A 19,517-nucleotide genomic window follows, 5' to 3' on the forward strand; every position below is an offset into this window, starting at 1 on the left:
GGAGCACCCGGTTCCCTTCTGTGGTGTGAGTCGGGGGTGGCGGGCCTCTGCGACCCTGCTCACCAGGCCTCCGTTTGCTCATCTGTGAAGTGGGCTCAGTAGGGCCTCCCACACCCTCAGGCAGTAGAAAGGATGGAACGCGGGCAAGACCCAATGTTTTCCAGAAAGGTCCCACCTTCCTTCTTTGCCCTCTTGGCCGAAGCAGTTGCTTCTGCCGGGAATGTCATGACCTGGGCCCCCCAGCTCCCCCAGCAAGGCTGCGAACAACCCCGAAACTCACGTTGCTGTGTTTGCAAAGTCCGTAGGAGCCGAGGGCCACGATTGTCCGCAGTAACGCTGGGCTGTGGATGGCATTTTTCTGGGCGGGGGCAGGAGGGGGCTGAGCTGCTCAGGGGACATGAGGGATGGGGGAGGGAGGACCCAGCATGGACCTCGCCAGTGACCGACTCCTGGTCTCCAGGGCTTCACCCTGGAAGGTTCCGGGAGGAGTCACCCCTCCCCTGGCAGTGTTGTCACTGGGCACCTGGCCTTCGGGCTGGAGGCTATAGTCCTGGCACTAGAGCTCCCAGTGGGTGCGGCAGGCCTGGGCAGGTGGGGTGGGCTGCCCTCAGGCATCCATGTGCTGGAGGCTTTCCGGGCCTAGAGGAGGTGAAGTAGGGATGTGGGCCTCTTGCCGAGGGCCTCAGGGACGCTGGGGTCACATCCCCCAGGAGGTGGGGGCGGGTGGCAGGGAGGGAGGGAAGACCGCATCCGAGATCCCCCCTCAGCAGACACCGCCTTCTGAGCTGCTGTCTCTTTTGGGTTTGGATTCGTCCTGTGAAAACACCGCGTTCTCAGGGGAGCCGTGGGTCCTGTCCTGTGACCCGCTCACCCCTGGAGGAGGCACGGGTGTCTCTTGATGGCCAGAGGGTCAGCTATGGGGGAGAGAGGGGCCTGGGAGGCTGGGGGGCGATGGGCAGAGCTGAGGGGCGGGCGGAGGCTCCGGTGACCTTGGCTGGGGGCTTTGCCGATTGCGGGACATCTGGCCCCCTAGGAGAGGATCGTGCTCTGGGAGTCTGCTTCCTTTAACTCGGTGAAGCAGACAGATGCTGGAGACCCCGACGCGCCCGGGACCTAGACCCTGACTGTCACGGAATCGGAGTTTTCCGTAACCACTCCCGGGCCATGGCGTTCGGGTGCCAGGCAGCCACCGTGAGCCCCTGAGCCCAGGGCCCTGGCTTTCCAGCCACACCGCAGACCACCCCCCACCCTGGCATGGGTGTCACCTCCTGTGTCGTACCTGCCAGGCCTGCTCAGTGTCCTGGACGCTGAGCCCAGTGGTGAATAGTAAAGCCCCATCCTGTGGGTCTTAAGTCCGTGTGGCGGGGCCGGTGAGACAGATAGATATGAACAAAGATCACAGATCCACACATGCTCACTCGCACACACAAGTCTGCCCGGCCATGCCTCACATCTACCTGGGAGAGTTCCTGCCGTGACCAGGCTGGGGCAGGCCAGCGGTCCCCCAGATGCGAGCGGCGCTCTGTCTGTCTGCTCATCTCGGCTCGTAGCTGCCCTCGGCCCTCAGCTTCGTGTGTGTGTGCGTGCTCAGTTGTGTCCGACTCTTTGTGACCCCCGTGGACTGTAGCCCACCAAGTTCCTCTGTCCGTCGCATTTTCCAGGCAGGAACACTGGAAAGGGTTGCCATGTCCTTCTGTAGGGGATCTTCCTGACCCAGGGCTTGAACCTGCATCTCCTGTGTCTTCTGCATTGGCAGGCGGATTCTTTACCAGTGCCCCATTGGGGAAGCCCCCTCAGCTTGCTGCTGACCATTAAAAGACCAAGCCTGTCATCATCACACGTGGACTTTGCTGAAGATGTGAAAGGGGACAGTTTCAGGCTCTGCCAGCAACTCCCAAGGGGGTCCCAGCCCTGTTGGCAGGGCAGCCCTGGGGGCCATTCTTCCCCCGGGTGACCTGCGAGGAAGGAGGAGGTGCAGGGCCGGGTGGTGGGGCACCATCACCAAGGACAGAGCGCCCTGTCCTCCTTGCGACCCTTAGGGCCTCGGAATAGCCGCTGGCCCAGGGCACCGGGCTGAGCTGTGAGTCCGAGGATACAGGGTCAAGTGGAGTGCCCCCGGGTTCAGCTCCCCCCCCAGGCCCATCCCCCAGCCCGGCCCCCTGGCCCATCCAAAGGAGGGACTGGGCAAGGTCAGCCCACGCATGATGCTCCTTTCAGTGACGCATCTGAGAGCAGCCCACCCATCACAGAGAGGAGCGTCCGCAGAACAGTTTTCCTTTGTCGCCTGAGCTGCCCCAGGACGTGACAGGGGCCAAATGCACATACAACTTGGAAACCAGAACGTCCTACCGGAAAACACCTGCGTGCTTTTTCTCCCAGGATTTACTCACCCTTTACACATCATTATTTCCGTTGTTTAGCAGAGTTTTCTTTTTGAACTCCAAAAATGTGCATTCAGAATATAACATCCTTAAGTGTGGGATTAGCGAGGGACACAGGGGAGCGCGTTTGCCCCGAGTGGTCACGACACTGGGGCAGAGTCTGTGTCCCCGGGGTGGCAGGACCGGTGCCCTGGGTGGTGGGACAGACCTCAGGCCTCACTGGCACAGATGGAGTTTTATCGGTGTGTTTTGGAAGACTCCCCAGGGACCCTCTATGTCCATGTGCTGGGCATCTGCTTCTCAAGCTGCATGTCTCCCCTGCTCCCATTAAAGTGTAACTTTTTCCTGTTTAGGTCTGGTGAGGCCAGCCCATCGGGACATGGCTGCCGGTGAAAGATGGTTATCACTCACAGACCTTAGAGGAGGGACACAGCCTGCCAGGCACCACCATGCAGGGAGGGCAGGGGGGGCCTGTGAACAGAGCCTTTACTGTGGTTTTCAAGGGAAGGAACGGGCGAGGCCGGATGAGCAGGCTGAGGGGCCCCAGTGGCCCTGGGGCGCAGGAGCTGCCCCAGCCATCTGGGACCCTGCCTGGGTGGTTAGGGCAGGGTGAGGGCCCCGAGTGTGAGCGCCCCGTGGAGGAGGGCCGGCGAGAACTCTGCAGGGCGGCTGTGCATTTGTGCTCCTGGCTGCATCCTTGTCCATTTCTAGGAATCAGCTCTCCCTGGCAGGGGAGCCCCTCCAGTGCCTGCGAGACCCCCGATGCCAGAGCATCAGACACCCGGAACCGCAGAGGGCACTCAGCTCGGATCCGGCCGCAGGCTGGCTCCGCCTCCCGCCTCCCTCTCCCCTCCCACCCCATCCCTGGCTGGGGCGGCCTCACCCTAAGCCCGATGCCTTTTGTGGCAATCTCGCTTGTCTCCTGGGAGGGCTGCCCCCGTTGGAGGGAGGGTGACTGTGTATGTTGGGGGCGTGGAGGTTCACTTCTGTGGTGCTGCCTCCCATACTTGTGGCCCCTGAGAGCCCCTGCATGGATTCCAAGCATCTGGCACCAGAGGCCACCCAGCCTCGGGGGTTTGCAGCCCTGCCCCCAGCAGTGCGTTTGGAAGGCGGAGGCATCAACCCCGGCCATCACATCCTGCTCTCGCGTCATCCAGCAGGGTCCCTACACCGTCCTCCGGTGGTGGCTTTCTTTTCCACGCGAGTCCTGCGGAAGCACCTGCTTTATTGGAGCTGCTGGCCTTCCGCAGAGCCGTGACCTTCAGCAGGGGTCGCGCAGGGTGCTTTAGCAAGTAACTCAGCGCAGGGCGGCCCTCCCTCCCCGATTATCATCCTCGGTCAGGGAGGGCCCCGTTCACCCAGCGAACGCTGTCCTCCCCATCTTTTCACACCCCTCCCGCAACCCTGGCAGACCCCTGCTGGGCTGTGAGTTAGCCAGACCCAGAGAGGGTGGGTGACTTGCCCGAGGTTCCCAGCGCGCCCCGCACTGGAAGCCTGGTTCTGTGTCCGGCCTCCAGGGCTCCCGGACGAAGCCACCCCTCCAGCAACAGCACCCTGGCGGTAGAAGGAAGTCGAGGGCAGGCGGGTTTGCATCGCCCAGATTCTTGGAGAAGCACCGCGGGGTTCTGGGGTCTACAGTCCCCTCTGCGTGGCACCCGACAGCTCCTTTCCGCCTGCTCCCAGGTATTACCGGCGGCTCGGTTGCCTGTGTGACCGGAGGCTGATGTTGACCTGCAAAGCGAGGCCTTCACAGCCAGCCCCCAGGCCTCGCGACTGGGAACACACGCCCCCTTGCAGGCTGATTTTGGAAGAGCACACGTTTTTGACATGTCTGCAAGCCTTTCAACTTGCGTTCACGTTAGTCTAATGTTTTTCTTTACTGAAGAAGTACCTGCTCAACGTAGAATTCTTTGAAAATATGAAGAGTCATAAAGAAGTAAAAACCACCCCAGTACATTCCCACAGCCTAGGCAATTGGTGGGTTGGATTAGGGGGCTTCAGTGCAGTCTTGTGTTAGTTGCTCGGTTGTTTCCGACTCTTTGCAACCGTGTGGACTGTAGCCCACCAGGCTCCTCTGTCCATGGAATTCTCCAGGCAAGAATACTGGAGTGGGTTGTCATTGCCTCTCCAAGGGATCTTCCCGACCCAGGGGTCAAACCTGGGTCTCCTGCCTTGCAGGTGGATTCCTTACCATCTGAGCCACCAGGGAGGCCCAAACTTCAGTGTAGTTTTAGTTGCTAAGTATTGATGCTTTCACTTCCACCAGCGCAGCGCCAGGCATCTTGCTCTGACCTGAGTGACGGGGGGTTGGTTGGCTATCTCAGGACTCGAGAATGTGTTACTGGTGAGCTGAGGGCCCAGTGAGAGGACAGCTGCTTGGTGAAGGAGTCTCGTGTTAACACACACCTTCATGAGCAGCTGTGCCCACAGGACCGGCCCACGTGGGGCACCTCGCTCTCTTCCTCCTTCCCTGGACCGGCCCACGTGGGGCACCTCGCTCTCTTCCTCCTTCCCTGGACCGCCCCATGTGGGGCATCTCGCTCTCTTCCTCCTTCCCTGATTCTATTCGGGAGATGTGAGATCTCTTCCTTGAGTCGTCAGTACAGTTTATTCTGGGCTGGGCTTTCAGACCCCCCTCAGCATGGCCTGGGCCACCTGAGCAAGTGGTTTAGCCTCTCTGAACTTCTTTACTAAATCTCTGAAGTTGGCTCAGTAACAATTCATAGAGCTCTTGAGACGGTAAAATGACACACTTCCCATAATGCCTGGCATCTAGTAAGTGCTCAGTAAGTGCTGGCCACGCCCCCATCACTATCATCTGGCCACGCCCCCATCATCACATCATTATCACCTGGCCACGCCCCATCACCATTATTATCATCTGAACACGCCCCCATCACCATCATTATCTGGCCACACCCCCATCATCACATTATCACCTGGCCACGCCCCATCACCGTCATCTGGCCACGCCCTACATCACATCATTATCGCCTGGCCACGCCCCCAAGCTCATCCTCCCCGTGTCCTCTGGCCCTGTCTGGGTTTATCTCTGAGGAATGATACTTGACAGAGAGCACCTAACCCGTTTGCTCACAGGCCTTCACACAGATCTCATTTGATTTCCTGCAACAATTTTCTTAAGGATGTTTACCGTTCGGTCTTAATTTGTTATTGGTCGCTGTTTATTATTTATCATTTTCAAATGAGAAGCTTTCGCCTTAAGGAAGTCACAATTTCGGGCCACTACGCCCTCCCGTCCCTCTTCTTCACTGGGCTGACACCTGCTCGCCCTCAGACCTGGGCTCCAAGTCCTTAGTGCTTCCCTGACCCCACAGTGATGGGACAGGCCCCCTGGACGCTCCCTGACAGCACTCACCGCAGGGCGTGTTCTGGGTCTGCCTGTGGGTGTTGCATGCTGACTGTTCTGTCACATCTCCAGCTTGTCTGGTAAAGCACGTGCTGTAGGAGAAATGCCTGAGTGTGGCGTGGACTTAGATTGCTTGAGGCACAGAACCAAGCAGAAGCGTTTGCAATGCAGTCCCCTCTGCATTGCTCTGGTTGCCCTGCACAACCCCGGGGGCGCTGTTCCTCTTGCTGTAAATTTAGGCTTGTAGCTGTATCACAGCAGGTGCCCAGCAGGTGGCAGTGCAGTGCCTGGAGGAAGCAGCAGCCTTTTTTTCCCTCATTTACACGATTCATGGGTTTGGCTAGTGATGGGGGGAGGAGGGCGCTCAGCATAGGTGAGGGAATCCCAGATCCCAGATTCTGTGGGGAGTCTCCTCCAAATGTACCTGCCCTGGAGATTTGCAGGAAGTGGTTGTGGGATGGGGCCCCAGACACATGCATTTTCCAAAAAGCATCTCAGAAGAAAATGGTTATGCTACATGAGTGTAGGGGGTGCTGTTTTACATTCTAGTTACTTTCTGACCTCTGTCAACCCTTTTAATCTGTCTCCCAGGGGCCAGAAAGTACAACACCCTTTTCAAATAAAGGACAAAGGGTTAGCACGACTTATCTTGGGGGAAGACACATTTCTAATAAGCTTTGAGGTCTTTTTGTCAAACAAGTACTAATTGCTCTTTTTTAAAAACTGAGTGAATATTTTAATTTCAAACTTAAAGAGGACTTGCAGAAGCAAATACAGATAATTCTATGTATGCAGAGACCACATTTGAGTTTTTCCATTGTCCCAGTAATGAACAATATAGTAAAAGGATGTGGGGCTTCCCAGATGGTGCTCGTGGTAAAGAGCATGCTTGCTGATGCAGGAGACGTAAGAGATGCGGGTTGATCCCTGGGTCGGGAAGATCCCCTGGAGGAGGGCATGGCAACCCACTCCAGTATTCTTGCCTGGAGAATCCCGTGGACAGAGGAGCCTGGAGGGCTACAGTCCACAGGGTCACGAAGAGTCAGACACGACGGAAGTGACTTGGCATGCACAGTGAAAAGATCCGGTCTTGGACCCCGCACGAACCCTTCTACCTGGCAGAGTTCATCGTCTTCCCTTGGTTCTCTCAGGGGCTTCTCCCGAAGGTTACAGGGTGGGCGTGTGGAGCCTGTCGCCTGGTGTGCATTTGCTCAGTGTTTCCTGGTGATAAGATGCATGATGCGCATTTGTGCAGGAAAATCATGGAAGGGACGGAGAAGGCAATGGCACCCACTCCAGTACTCTTGCCTGGAAAATCCCATGGATGGAGGAGCCTGGTGGGTTGCAGTCCATGGGGTCGCTAAGAGTCGGACACAACTGAGCAACTTTCACTTTTCACTTTCACGCATTGGAGAAGGACATGGCAACCCACTCCAGTGTTCTTGCCTGGAGAATCCCAGGGACGGGGGAGCCTGGTGGGCTGCCGTCTGTGGGGTCGCAGAGTCGGACACGACTGACGTGACTTAGCAGCAGCAGCAGCAGCGTGGAGGGGCTGTGTTCCTGGTGGTCCAGTCGGGGCAGTGGTGACCATTTGCTGTCACTGGTGATGTCCGCTCTGGCCCCCTGTTCACCTGGAATCTGCCAGGCTCTCCACCGCAGTTGCCTCTGCGCTTTGCAGTCAGGGAGTATCTGAGAAAGCCCCTTTCCCCATCTCCCTCTCACCTGCTCGTTTTAGCATGCATAGTCTTTCTTGCCTGAATTAAGTAAGTAACTGCTAAGTGGAGATTTTCCTACTTCCATCCTTACTGCTCACACTGATTAGTTGGCTTTCTGTCATCAGAAGGAGCTTTCTCTTCCTGTTTGTTCACTTACTTATAGTACCGTGGTATCGTGGATTTCTGTTTTTTCAAGAGGTCTGTTACTGTTATCCCCCTTCGGGTCCAGGGAGCCCCTTCAGGATGGCCCGTGTGTCCCGTGCACGCGTCCTCATCCTTTTTCCTTCTGGCTCAGCAAGGTATTCCAGGCTCATCCTGTTTTTTCATGCCTCAGCCCTCGAATCAGCCGTCTCTGTCAGGAGTCCCGATTCTTTTGAGTCCAGAGTGGTATTTAGAACCCAAGGTCTGGGTAGTAAGGGCGCTCACTGCTCCCGGCCTGTTACTGACTCCAGGCCCTCTCAGAGGGGTTGTTGTTTAGTCTCCCAGTCATGTCTGACTCTTTGCGACCCCATGGATTGTAGCCCACCAGGCTGCTCTGTCCATGGGATTTCCCAGACAAGAACGTGGACTGAACCTGCATCTCCTGTGTTGGCAGGCGGGTTCTTTACAGCTGAGCCGCCAGGAAAGCTCCTGCTCTTCTGTCCCACCTCTAAGTGGTGGGTTCCCAAGGCTCTGCCCCTGTTCTCTCCCGTGTAAATGCTCTTCCTAAGCGACTACATTCACACCTGTGGGTTTAAATATCTTAGACTCTTAGACTGAACCAGCGAAACCAGCATCGTTCAGCCATTTTTGACTAAAAGTGACAATTTCACACGATTTCAGTCCACATCTGCCAACAGATTCCATTCAGTTCAGTTCAGTTCAGTTCAGTCGCTCATTTGTGTCCAACTCTTTGCGACCCCATGAATCGCAGCACGCCAGGCCTCCCTGTCCATCACCAACTCCCGGAGTTCACTCAAACTCATGTCCATCGAGTCAGTGATGCCATCCAGCCATCTCATCCTCCATCGTCCCCTTCTCCTCCTGCCCCCAATCCCTCCCAGCATCACAGTCTTTTCCAATGAGTCAACTCTTCGCATGAGGTGGCCAAAGTACTGGAGTTTCAGCTTTAGCATCATTCCTTCCAATGAACACCCAGGGCTGATCTCCTTTAGGATGGACTGGTTGGATCTCCTTGCAGTCCAAGGGACTCTCAAGAGTCTTCTACAACACCACAGTTCAAAAGCATCAATTCTTCGGTGCTCAGCTTTCTTCACAGTCCAACTCTCACATCCATATGTGACCACTGGAAAAACCATAGCCTTGACTAGACAAACCTTTGTTGCAAAGTAATGTCTCTGCTTTTCAATATGCTATCTAGGTTGGTCATAACTTTCCTTCCAAGGAGTAAGCGTCTTTTAATTTCATGGCTGCAGTCACCATCTGTAGTGATTTTGGAGCCCAGAAAAATAAAGTCTGACACTGTTTCCACTGTTTCTCCATCTATTTCCCATGAAGTGATGGGACTGGATGCCATGATCTTCGTTTTCTGAATGTTGAGCTTTAAGCCAACTTTTTCACTCTCCTCTTTCACTTTCATCAAGAGGCTTTTGAGTTCCTCTTCACTTTCTGCCATAAGGGTGGTGTCATCTGCATATCTCAGGTTATTGATATTTCTCCTGGCAATCTTGATTCCAGCTTGTGCTTCCTCCAGCCCAGCATTTCTCATGATGTACTCTGCATATAAGTTAAATAAGCAGGGTGACAATATACAGCCTTGACGTACTCCTTTTCCTATTTGGAACCAGTCTGTTGTTCCATGTCCAGTTCTAACTGTTGCTTCCTGACCTGCATATAGGTTTCTCAAGAGGCAGGTCAGGTGGCCTGATATTCCCATCTCTTGAAGAATTTCCCACAGTTTATTGTGATCCACACAGTCAAAGGCTTTGGCATAGTCAATAAAGTAGAAATAGACGTGTTTCTGGAACTCTCTTGCTTTTTCGATGATCCAGCGGATGTTGGCAATTTGATCTCTGGTTCCTCTGCCTTTTCTAAAACCAGCTTGAACATCTGGAAGTTTACGGTTCATGTATTGCTGAAGCCTGGCTTGGAGAATTTTGAGCATTACTTTACTTGCATGTGAGATGAGTGCAATTGTGCGGTAGTTTGAGCATTCTTTGGCATTGCCTTTCTTTGGGATTGGAATGAAAACTGACCTTTTCCAGTCCTGTGGCCACTGCTGAGTTTTCCAAATTTGCTGGCATATTGAGTGCAGCACTTTCACAGCATCATCTTTCGGGATTTGAAAGAGCTCAACTGGAATTCCATCACCTCCACTAGCTTTGTTCATAGTGATGCTTTCTAGGGCCCACTTGACTTCACATTCCAGGATGTCTGGCTCTAGGTGAGTGATCACATCATCGTGATTATCTGGGTCGTGAAGATCTTTTTGTACAGTTTTTCTGTGTATTCTTGCCACCTCTTCTAAATAGCTTGTGCTTCTGTTAGGTCCATACCATTTCTGTCCTTTATCGAGCCCATCTTTGCATGAAATGTTCCCTTGGTATCTCTAATTTTCTTGAAGAGATCTCTAGTCTTTCCCATTCTGTTGTTTTCCTCCATTTCTTTGCATTGATCACTGAGGAAGGCTTTCTTACTTCTTCTTGCTATTCTTTGGATAACTTGACTCAACTCTGACTCTCCTTGAAACTCCAAACTGGCACATGCAAATACCTACGTGGCACCACCACGGAGGAGTCTCATGAGCATGGGATAGCCTGTTTTGGTTGAAACAGGAATTTTGATTTATCGTTTCTCCGGATCTTCAGTTCTCATTTTCCCCGTGTAGGTTACCACCACCCTCGTCCAGCCTTTTGCTGAAGCCAGAAACCCCGGTGCGTATGTGTGGCCAGAGTCAGGGGTGTGTGTGCACTCACGTCCAGGAATGCCTGCACAGTCCCTCTCTTGCTTTTCTGCTGAGACCGAAAGCTCATACTGGAGCGCCTCCAGTGCCACGGAGGAGTTTCCTCTCGTTTTGTCCTGCGCTGCGTCACTGACTCCCTTCTTTGAACCGGGAAACCTGCTCCCGCTGTCCTTCGTTTATTCACCTGTTTCTTGCCACCCTCCCACACTGAGTGCAGCCGGTCTGCTCACCCCTCTGGCCACCGCCTTGCCCAGATTCCCTCCTCCCTTTCCCGCGTGCCAGGCCGCTTCTTCAGCAAACATAGCTTCTGTCGCATAACAGTTCAGATCAGTCGCTCAGTCGTGTCCGACTCTTTGCGACTCCATGAACCGCAGCGCGCCAGGCCTCCCTGTCCATCACCAACTCCCGGAGCTTACTCAAACTCACGTCCATTGAGTCGGTGATGCCATTCAACCGTCTCATCCTCTGTCGTCCCCTTCTCCTCCTGCCCTCAATCTTTCCCAGCATCAGGGTCTTTTCAAATGAGTCAGTTTTTCACATCAGGTGGCCAAAGTCACATAACAGCCAGTGGTTTAAGAGAAGAGACGAGCAAAGATGATCCTTTAGAAAAGCGATTATGGGAGTTTGTTGTTGTTGTTCCAGCACGTGTCTGAATTTTCTGGTTTTGCTTGTTTTCAGACACTGGGCTCTGAGAAAGACGGGGGTGGGAAGGAAGCCCTTAGACTCAGCGGTGCTGTTTTATCTCTTCGCGTTGATCATGTCGTGACCCTTGGTGAGGAGAGCGAGACACGATCCCATAACGTCACAAAATCTCACCATTTCAGGTTAACCGTGGGAAGGGGGAGGATGGGTGTGCAGTGATTGTTAAATGTTTTTTATGCCAATGCAGCTCTCTTCGCTTCTGACTATAGGATAGTTAAGCCGAATCCAGTCTTGCTTCCTGGAAGGCCTTTGGAGAGAGTGGTTTGGCGAGGGGTCCTTCAATTTGAGGGTCAAAAATCTCAAGCTGATACAAGGGGAAAATTAAAATTATACCTAGGCTTACATCCTGAAGAGCCCAGGCAGCGTCTTCACTGAGAGAGATTCACAGGACATTACCTTGGCAACGTCTGTGTGTGTGTGTGTGTGTGTCTGTATGTCTCTCTGTGCCTGTGTGTGTCTGTCTCTATTGTTTGTGTCTGTCTCTCTGTGTATGTATCTGTGTGTCTCTGTGTGTGTGTGTGTCTGTGTCTCTGTGTGTGTCTGTCTCTCTCTGCCTGTATGTTTCTGTCTCTGTTGTGTGTGTGTCTCTCTGTGTCTGTATGTCTCTGTGCGTGTGTGTCTGTGTGTCTGTCTCTGTTGTGTGTCTGTCTATTGTGTGTGTGTGTGTGTGTGTGTGTGTGTCTGTGTCTCTGTATCTATGTGTCTCTCTGTGCCTGTATCTGTCTCTGTATGTCTGTGTGTGTGTGTCTGTCTCTATTGTGTGTGTGCGCGCGTGTGTGTCTTGTTTTCTCTCTCCTGCCTTCAGCTCCCACTTCTCCCTTCCTCTGCGTTGGTGGCCCCGGCAGCTCTGAGCTTCCGTGGCTTTTTTTGCCGACCCTCCTGGAGGAAAGCGAGAACTTCATTTTCTCCGTTGTTCTGACAAATGTCTCAGCCTCCGGCTCCGTGGCTCCCGAGAGTCACTTGGGCATCCCCAGCCCACGCCCGTGGCCAGAAGCTCGAAAGTTCTGGGTGTGCTGTAGGCGTGGGGAGGGGCGGGCCCCTAGGCCTCTGGGAGCGGGCTCGGGGCCCCAGAGGAAGAGGCAGGCGCTGTTGCCATGAAAAGGGAAGGTGGGGCAGGCAGGTGGAAGCAACCTTATCTCTGGTGATGATCTGCTCTGTAAACGGCAGCACCGGGGTTGAACGTGGGTGTTTCTCAGGGTTTTTTTAAGGTCATCCGATTACTAAGCCCCTATCCTCCCGTCCTCTCTCCTCTGTTAATTGGTGGGGTTTGGCGCTCTTCTCTTGCACAGCACAGAGGTGGAGGTTCCGCTCAGTCTGTCTCAGTTACCAGAAAGGCAGGGCTGACGAGCTGCGTGCCAGCCCGACCCCGACCCCCTGCGGCTGCCCGTCCTGGCCGGGCCAGCTGTCTGCTCTGTGCCTGGCGCTCCCCGCCCTCCGTGTACTCAGCCCTGGGTCAGGACCCCGTTCCCTGGCCTCTCGTATCTCCCCGTCTGCGTTTCCGCCCCAACACGGGGACAGTGGGTCTCACCACCCCGGCGCTGGGCACTGCTGCATCACAGGCGGTTCTGGTGGATGGGGTGCGCTTAGTCGGGTAGGACCTGCTGCCCAGGGTCAGGAGACCCCCCCCCCCCAGCCTCTGGATCCCCCGCTGGAGCTGAACGGCCCCGCCCCTACGCAGTCTCAATGCCAGGTCTCCCCGCTTGCTGTGGGGGGTGGGGGGCTGGCCCGTCCCTGAGCATCACTGGGGGTCTTTTCAGGCCCCGTATTCACATGACTCATGAGAACCCCTCGAGGGGCAGGGTTTCTGTTGGCACGTGAAGACATAGGCTCAGAGTGAAAGTTCTGGAAAACCAAGCCAGATCTGGTGGACCCCAGAACCCTGTTGGCTCATAAATCCCACGTCAGCCCTAGAAGGGCTCAGAAAAGGGTAAATCACGCTGTGGGGCCACCTCCCCTGCCTCTTGTGCCCCTTCAGGGTGGGTTCATGTTAAAGTCTCAGCGGGGCTGCCCCTGCCCGGAGGAGGACAGGTCAGGTGGCGGGTCTCTCCCCAGGACACAGCAGATCCTCGCACACCCACAGACATCCTCATGCGTCATCCTGGGATCCGGGGGGCTTGGATTAGCAAGGCCAGGCATGGAGCATCCTGATCCGCGTTTCCTGGGCGGTTGCTGAGTTCAGGGGGCAAAGACTTGCCATGGTGTCTTTGGGGTTCCCCTCCTGCAGGTCCAAATGAAAGGAATGGGTGGCCCCTACGCAGACCCACCCCTCTGTTGAACAGCTGAACACAATCCTCAGTCCCATCACGAGGCCCTCTCTTGCTTCCCACCCTGGGGTCTGTCCTGGGGGGCCCGGTGCAGATGCAGGAGCAGGCTGTGAGCTGTGCTGCCCACACAGTCAGTTCTGGGGGAGCCAGGCGTGTCCGGGCAGTTCCGCTCATGCTGTGGGCGGCCGCATCGTCAGTCCTGGAGGAGCCAGGTGTGTCTGGACAGTCCCGCTCACACCGTCAGTTCTGGGGGAGCCAGGTGTGTCCGGGCGGTTCTGCTCATGGTGTGGACGGCTGCACTGTCAGTTCTGGGGGAGCCAGGTGTGTCCAGGCGGTTCTGCTCACGGTGTGGACGGCCGCCCGTCAGTTCTGGGGGAGCCAGGTGTGCCCGGGCGGTCCTACTCACACTGTCAGTTCTGGGGGAGCCGGGTGTGTCTGGGCGGTCCTGTTCACACCGTCAGTTCTGGGGGAGCCGGGTGTGTCCAGGTGGTTTTGCTCATGGTGTGGATGGCCACACCATCAGTTCTGGGGGAGCCAAGTGTGCCCGGGAGGTCCCGCTCACACCATCAGTTCTCGGGGAGCCAGGTGTGTCCGGGAGGTCCCGCTCACACCGTCAGTTCTGGGGGAGCCGGGTGTGTCCGGGCGGTCCCGCTCACACCGTCAGTTCTGGGGGAGCTGGATGTGTCCGGGCTGTTCCGCTCATGGTGTGGACGGCCACACCATCAGTTCTGGGGGAGCCAGGTGTGTCCGGGCGGTCCCGCTCACACCATCAGTTCTCGGGGAGCCAGGTGTGTCCGGGAGGTCCCGCTCACACCGTCAGTTCTGGGGGAGCCGGGTGTGTCCAGGCGGTTCTGCTCACGGTGTGGACGGCCGCCCGTCAGTTCTGGGGGAGCCAGGTGTGCCCGGGCGGTCCTACTCACACTGTCAGTTCTGGGGGAGCCGGGTGTGTCTGGGCAGTCCTGCTCACACCGTCAGTTCTGGGGGAGCCGGGTGTGTCCAGGTGGTTCTGCTCATGGTGTGGATGGCCACACCATCAGTTCTGGGGGAGCCAGGTGTGTCCGGGCGGTCCCGCTCACACCATCAGTTCTCGGGGAGCCAGGTGTGTCCGGGAGGTCCCACTCACACCGTCAGTTCTAGGGGAGCCGGGTGTGTCTGGGCGGTCCCGCTCACACCGTCAGTTCTGGGGGAGCTGGATGTGTCCGGGCGGTTCCGCTCATGGTGTGGACGGCCACACCATCAGTTCTGGGGGAGCCAAGTGTGCCCGGGCGGTTCCGCTCACGGTGTGGATGGCCACACCATCAGTTCTGGGGGAGCCAAGTTTGCCCAGGCAGTTCTGCTCACGGTGTGAACGCCCTCACCGTCAGTTCTGGGGGAGCCAGGTGTGTCCGGGCGGTCCCGCTCACACCGTTAGTTCTGGGGGAGCCGGGTGTGTCTGGGAAGTCCCACTCACACTGTCAGTTCTGGGGGAGCCAGGTGTGCCCAGGCGGTTCTGCTCACACCATCAGTTCTGGGGGAGCCGGGTGTGTCCGAGTGGTCCCGCTCACACCATCAGTTCTGGGGGAGCCGGGTGTGTCCGGGCGGTCCCGCTCACACTGTCAGTTCTGGGGGAGCTGGGTGTGCCCGGGCGGTCCTGCTCATGCTGTGGACTCTCGTTTCAGGCCTGCAGGTACGGCCACGTGCAGCATCTGGAGCACCTGCTCTTCTACGGGGCCGACATGGGGGCCCAGAACGCCTCGGGGAACACCGCCCTGCACATCTGCGCCCTCTACAACCAGGTCAGTAGCCGTGACTGTGCCCCCGGGCCGGGGCTGTGCTCAGCGCTTTGTGGGCGGGTGTCCGGCTCCAGGTGCTGTAATGAAGCCCTGAAGACGGGGCGGCTTAAACAGCAGACACTTACTTCTCCCAGTCCTGGCTGCACGTCCCAGACCGCGGGGCCACCCTGCCTGGTTCCAGGGGAGGCTGTCCTCCTGGCTTGGGTCTCCCTAGCCCCTTTCGGCTGTGTCCTCCCATGTGCAGAGACAGAAACAGCCCTTGGCTGTCTCTTCTGCCAAGGACGCTAATCCTATCAGGTCAGGGCCCCACCCTCACAACCTCATTTAAACTAATCACCTCATAAAGACCCATCTCCAGACACAGTCACACTGGGGGTTAGGGCTTCAAGGTAGGAATCTGGGGAGACACAGACACTCAGTGCTTAGCTGGGGGAGCTCCTCACCAGCTTCTTTGAGGATGGTTATCCCTATCGTACGAGCTTTCCAGCTGGTGCTTGTGGTAAAGAACCTACCTGCCAAATGCAGGAGACATAAGAAAATCAGGTTCCATGCCTGGGTTGGGAAGATCCCCTGGAGAAGGGAATGGCAACCCACTGCAGTGTTCTTGCCTGGAGGATCCCATGGACAGAGGAGCCTGGTGGGCTGTAGTCCACAGGGTCACGACTAAAGAGACTTAGCACGCACGACACACATCCCTGTCATAGAAGGAGAGCTTGAGTCACAGGAAGTGAGAGGAGGGTCCTGGACACAGCTGGTGCAGTCAGAGCTGGGCACAAACCCCCCGTGGCAGAGTCTGCAGGTACCGTGTCACACGTACCCCAGAGCGGGTCTCCCCTGGGGCCTGGAGGGGGCAGGTTGGAGCCATGAAATGGGGATGGGAGCTGCTGACAGAGCCCCCAAGACGATTATGGCACCCCACTGAACGCCAATGGGACCGCCGTGTAACAACAGCAAGCCTCCCATCACATGTACACACATGTCCCCAGTGGGCTTTTCCTATTTAATTCCTTCTTGCATGCTAAGTCGCTTCAGTCGTGTCCAACTCTCTTGTGACCCCATGAACTATAGCCTGCCAGGCTCCTCTGTCCATGAGATTTTCTAGGCAAGAATACTGAAGTGGGTTGCCATGCCCTCCTCCAAGAGATCTTTCCTACTCAGGGATGGAACCCACATCTCTTATGTCTCCTGCACTGGCAGGCGGGCTCTTTACCACAAGCGCCACCTTGGAAACCTAATTCCTTCTTCACTGTGGGTAGATAAGTAAAACAGAGCGAATGTTTGACCGTCTTATCTATGCAGTTAAGGTACGCGTCTCAGCAGCGTTGGGTGCATTCACATGGCTGAACAAGCGTCACCCGCCTCTGTCTTCAGAACTTTCCGTCTCCCCAAACTGACACTCTGTCTCCATCAACCCACTCCCCGTCCCCTCCCCCAGCCCCACCGTCTGCTTTCTGTCTCTGAACTAGACAGTTCCAGGGACGTCCTGTGAGTGGAATCGCGTGGCATCTGCCCTTTTGTTTCTCTTACTTCACTCTGTGCTGTGCTCGGGTTCATCCAGGTTGCAGCTGTGTCATAATTTTCTTCCTTTTTAAGGCTGAGTAATGTTCCCTCGTCATAGCTTTAAAAGCTATGATAAACCTAGACACCATATTAAAAAGCAGAGACATCACTTTGCAGACAAAGGTCCTTCTGGTCCAAGCTGTGGTTTTTCCAGTGGTCATGTATGGATGTGCGAGTTGGACTATAAAGAAGGCTGAGCGCTGAAGAATTGATGCTTTTGAACTGTGGTGCCGAAGAAGACTCTTGAGAGTCCCTTGGACTTTGAGGAGGTCAAACCCAATCAATTCTAAAGGAAATCAACCCTGAATATTCACTGGAAGGACTGATGCTGAGGCTGAAGCTCCAGTACTTTGGCCACCTGATGGGAAGAGCTGACTTATTGGAATAAGACGCTGATGCTGGGAAAGATTGAAGTAAGAAGGAGAAGGGGACAACAGAGGATGAGATGGTTGGATGGCATCACCGAATCAATGGACAGGAGTTTGGATGGACTCTGGGAGTTGGTGATGGACAGGGAGGCCTGGTGTGCTGCAGCCCACGGGGTCACAAAGAGTCGGACACGACTGAGCAGCTGAACAACGGCAGCAGTTTTGCCTTGTGTAGGTGGACCACGTTTTATCCTTTCACCCGTCAGGTGACACGGGCTGCCTCCATCTCTCACCTGTTGTGAACAGCGATGCTGTGAACACGGGAGTGCCGATCTTTTTTCAGGACCCCGCTCACTTCTTTTTGGCTCCACGAGTGGAGCCTTGACGTGAGCAAGTTGATATAAAGCCCTCGCTCTCCCGTGTGAGAAGGACTGAAAACTCAGGCGAGCTGGGTGCAAGCGTGCCCAGAAAGCAGCAGGGGTACAACACGACCCCCGCCCTCCAGGCAAGACTCCTAAGTGACTGGAGTCACTTTGCCCTGGAAAACCCCTATGCGCTCTTCAAGACCCAGTTGAACCTGCCCTCAGTCAAGCCTTTCCTTGATGAGCCCCTGGTAGAGTGAGCTGTGCTTTTCACGCCACAGCCCTTTGCAGTACAGCCCAGGGGAACGGCCGGGCCCAGGTCATTATTAGGCCTTACCTGTCGTCCCTGCTGGCCTCCGCTTGCCCCTTAGGCCCACCTTCTCAGGGACACAAACCGCCATCTCTCAGGGTGTCCCCTGCCCCTGGCACAGGAGAGCAGCTCGGCCAGATGGGGCTGGGGAAGCATTTCAGTCTGGCTTCAAGGGATTTCCTGAAAGCTGCTGGCCAGCTCCTTAATGAAAGCATATTGATGGGATTTGCACACAGCTGGGGCCCTAGGTGTTCCAAGGCACATGGAGGCTGGAATGGATTTATGAGCGCAGGGATATCTTGCTCGGCTGGGCTAGAAAAACACACGTCAGGAGGCTTGGCTTTGGCTGGTAAAACATCTGTGCCAACATGTGCTTCTTAATTATTGCCTTAGACAGGGAAAGCATTTCTTAATTTTCCTTGGTAGATTTTAAGCATATTTTATCATGGGGGGGGACCTAAACAGAAAACCATGTTTTCTGTCTCTTGAAATAATGGAGGACAGGACGATCTTTGAAAGTGTAACCTTTTTTATTAGAGTGTCGGGAATCTGTATTCTGAGTTATTTGTGGGCCTGGGTTCCCTCTGTGTCCTCTGGACCTATCCTCACCCTCGGCTGATGGCTTTGGGATGACCCAGAGCCGCCCAAGGCTCATAGGAAGACCCTGCCTCTCTTGCCTTGGGTTAGAGAGGCCAGCAGACTTTTCCTATAAAGAGTCACTGAGTGAATATTCTGGCTTTTCAGACCACATGGACTTCTTCACAGCTACTCCACTCTGCCTCTGCAGTGTGAACTTAGCCACAGACGATATGCAGATTAATGTGTGGCTGTGCGCCAATAAAACTTTATTTATAAACCAGGCAGGGGGCCAGTTTAGCCTGTGGGCCCCGGTTTGCCAGGCCCGGGCGCAGAAGGCTGCATCTGGTCTCTCACCAGACGTAAGTTAAGGACAGACTCCCTGCTCCCGGCCGAGTGCCTTCCTCCCAGCATGCTGGGGAGCCTGGCCAGGGTGTGAGAGCTGTCCCCTGTCCAGGGTCCTGGGACCATTGCGGCCCGCCTGCTGCTGTCCAGCCCTACCCACCTGACCCTCCGCAGCAGCACGGGTAGAAATGCTTTTGGGGCCCCTCCTGTTTTGGACACCCAGCCTTGCATTCATCATGGAGGGTCACAGACTCACTTGGTGGCCCATGGGTTCTGGACAGCATGTTGAGTTGGGAGTCAGCAAGTGTTCTGGGATCCAGCCTCCTGAATCCATCATGGCCCTCCCTGGGATGCTAGTGTGACCTTTAATCTTTTCCCTCAGCGCCGACCCCCTTCCCAAGCAGTGAGAAAAGCCAGTGCAGACGGCATCTCTGTGTAATTCAGAGACGCACAGCTCCGTGTACACTAGCATCCTTCTGATGAGCTGTCCTCGGGGCGGATGGAGGGGTGGATGGAGGGATCGAGGGTCCCCCAGCCTCTGTCACGCACCCCTGGCAGTTGTATTGATACCTAACCTGAGGCCCTGCCCTCCCCAAGTAACCAGCATGCTGGCCTCCTCTCTGAGTCCACTTCCGCTTCTGCACACACGGGGTGTGCGAGGCTGGGCTCAGGGCCAACGAGAAAAACTCCTTCAAGCAGAAGGAGGTGTCATATAGGGCTCTCTGGAGAGTGATGCTGAGAAACAGACTCTCCCAGGGCGGGGACCTGGTGCCTTTGGGTCAGGACAGGAGCCAGGGAAAGGGATTAAGAAGCCGCCTCAAGACAGAGCTGCAGTGCAGGGAGACATGGCAGTCTGGGTTCCAGAAAATCCCTCCTCTGTAATGTGGAGA

The 19,517-nt window shown here is 55.7% G+C and overlaps 1 protein-coding gene across 1 annotated transcript in view; it reads left to right on the plus strand.

Moving 5' to 3' along the window:
• Positions 1 to 19,517, plus strand: part of SHANK2 (SH3 and multiple ankyrin repeat domains 2) — a 468,460-nt gene that overhangs the window by 41,119 nt on the left and 407,824 nt on the right. The window contains exon 7 of the mRNA XM_055580557.1: positions 14,993 to 15,109. Within this exon, the coding sequence (XP_055436532.1) occupies positions 14,993 to 15,109 (117 nt within the window). The remainder of the gene's footprint in view (positions 1 to 14,992; positions 15,110 to 19,517) is intronic.

The sequence above is a fragment of the Bubalus kerabau genome, chromosome 5, assembly GCF_029407905.1.
Source record: "Bubalus kerabau isolate K-KA32 ecotype Philippines breed swamp buffalo chromosome 5, PCC_UOA_SB_1v2, whole genome shotgun sequence".
In the NCBI taxonomy this organism is placed as follows: Eukaryota; Metazoa; Chordata; class Mammalia; order Artiodactyla; family Bovidae; genus Bubalus; species Bubalus kerabau.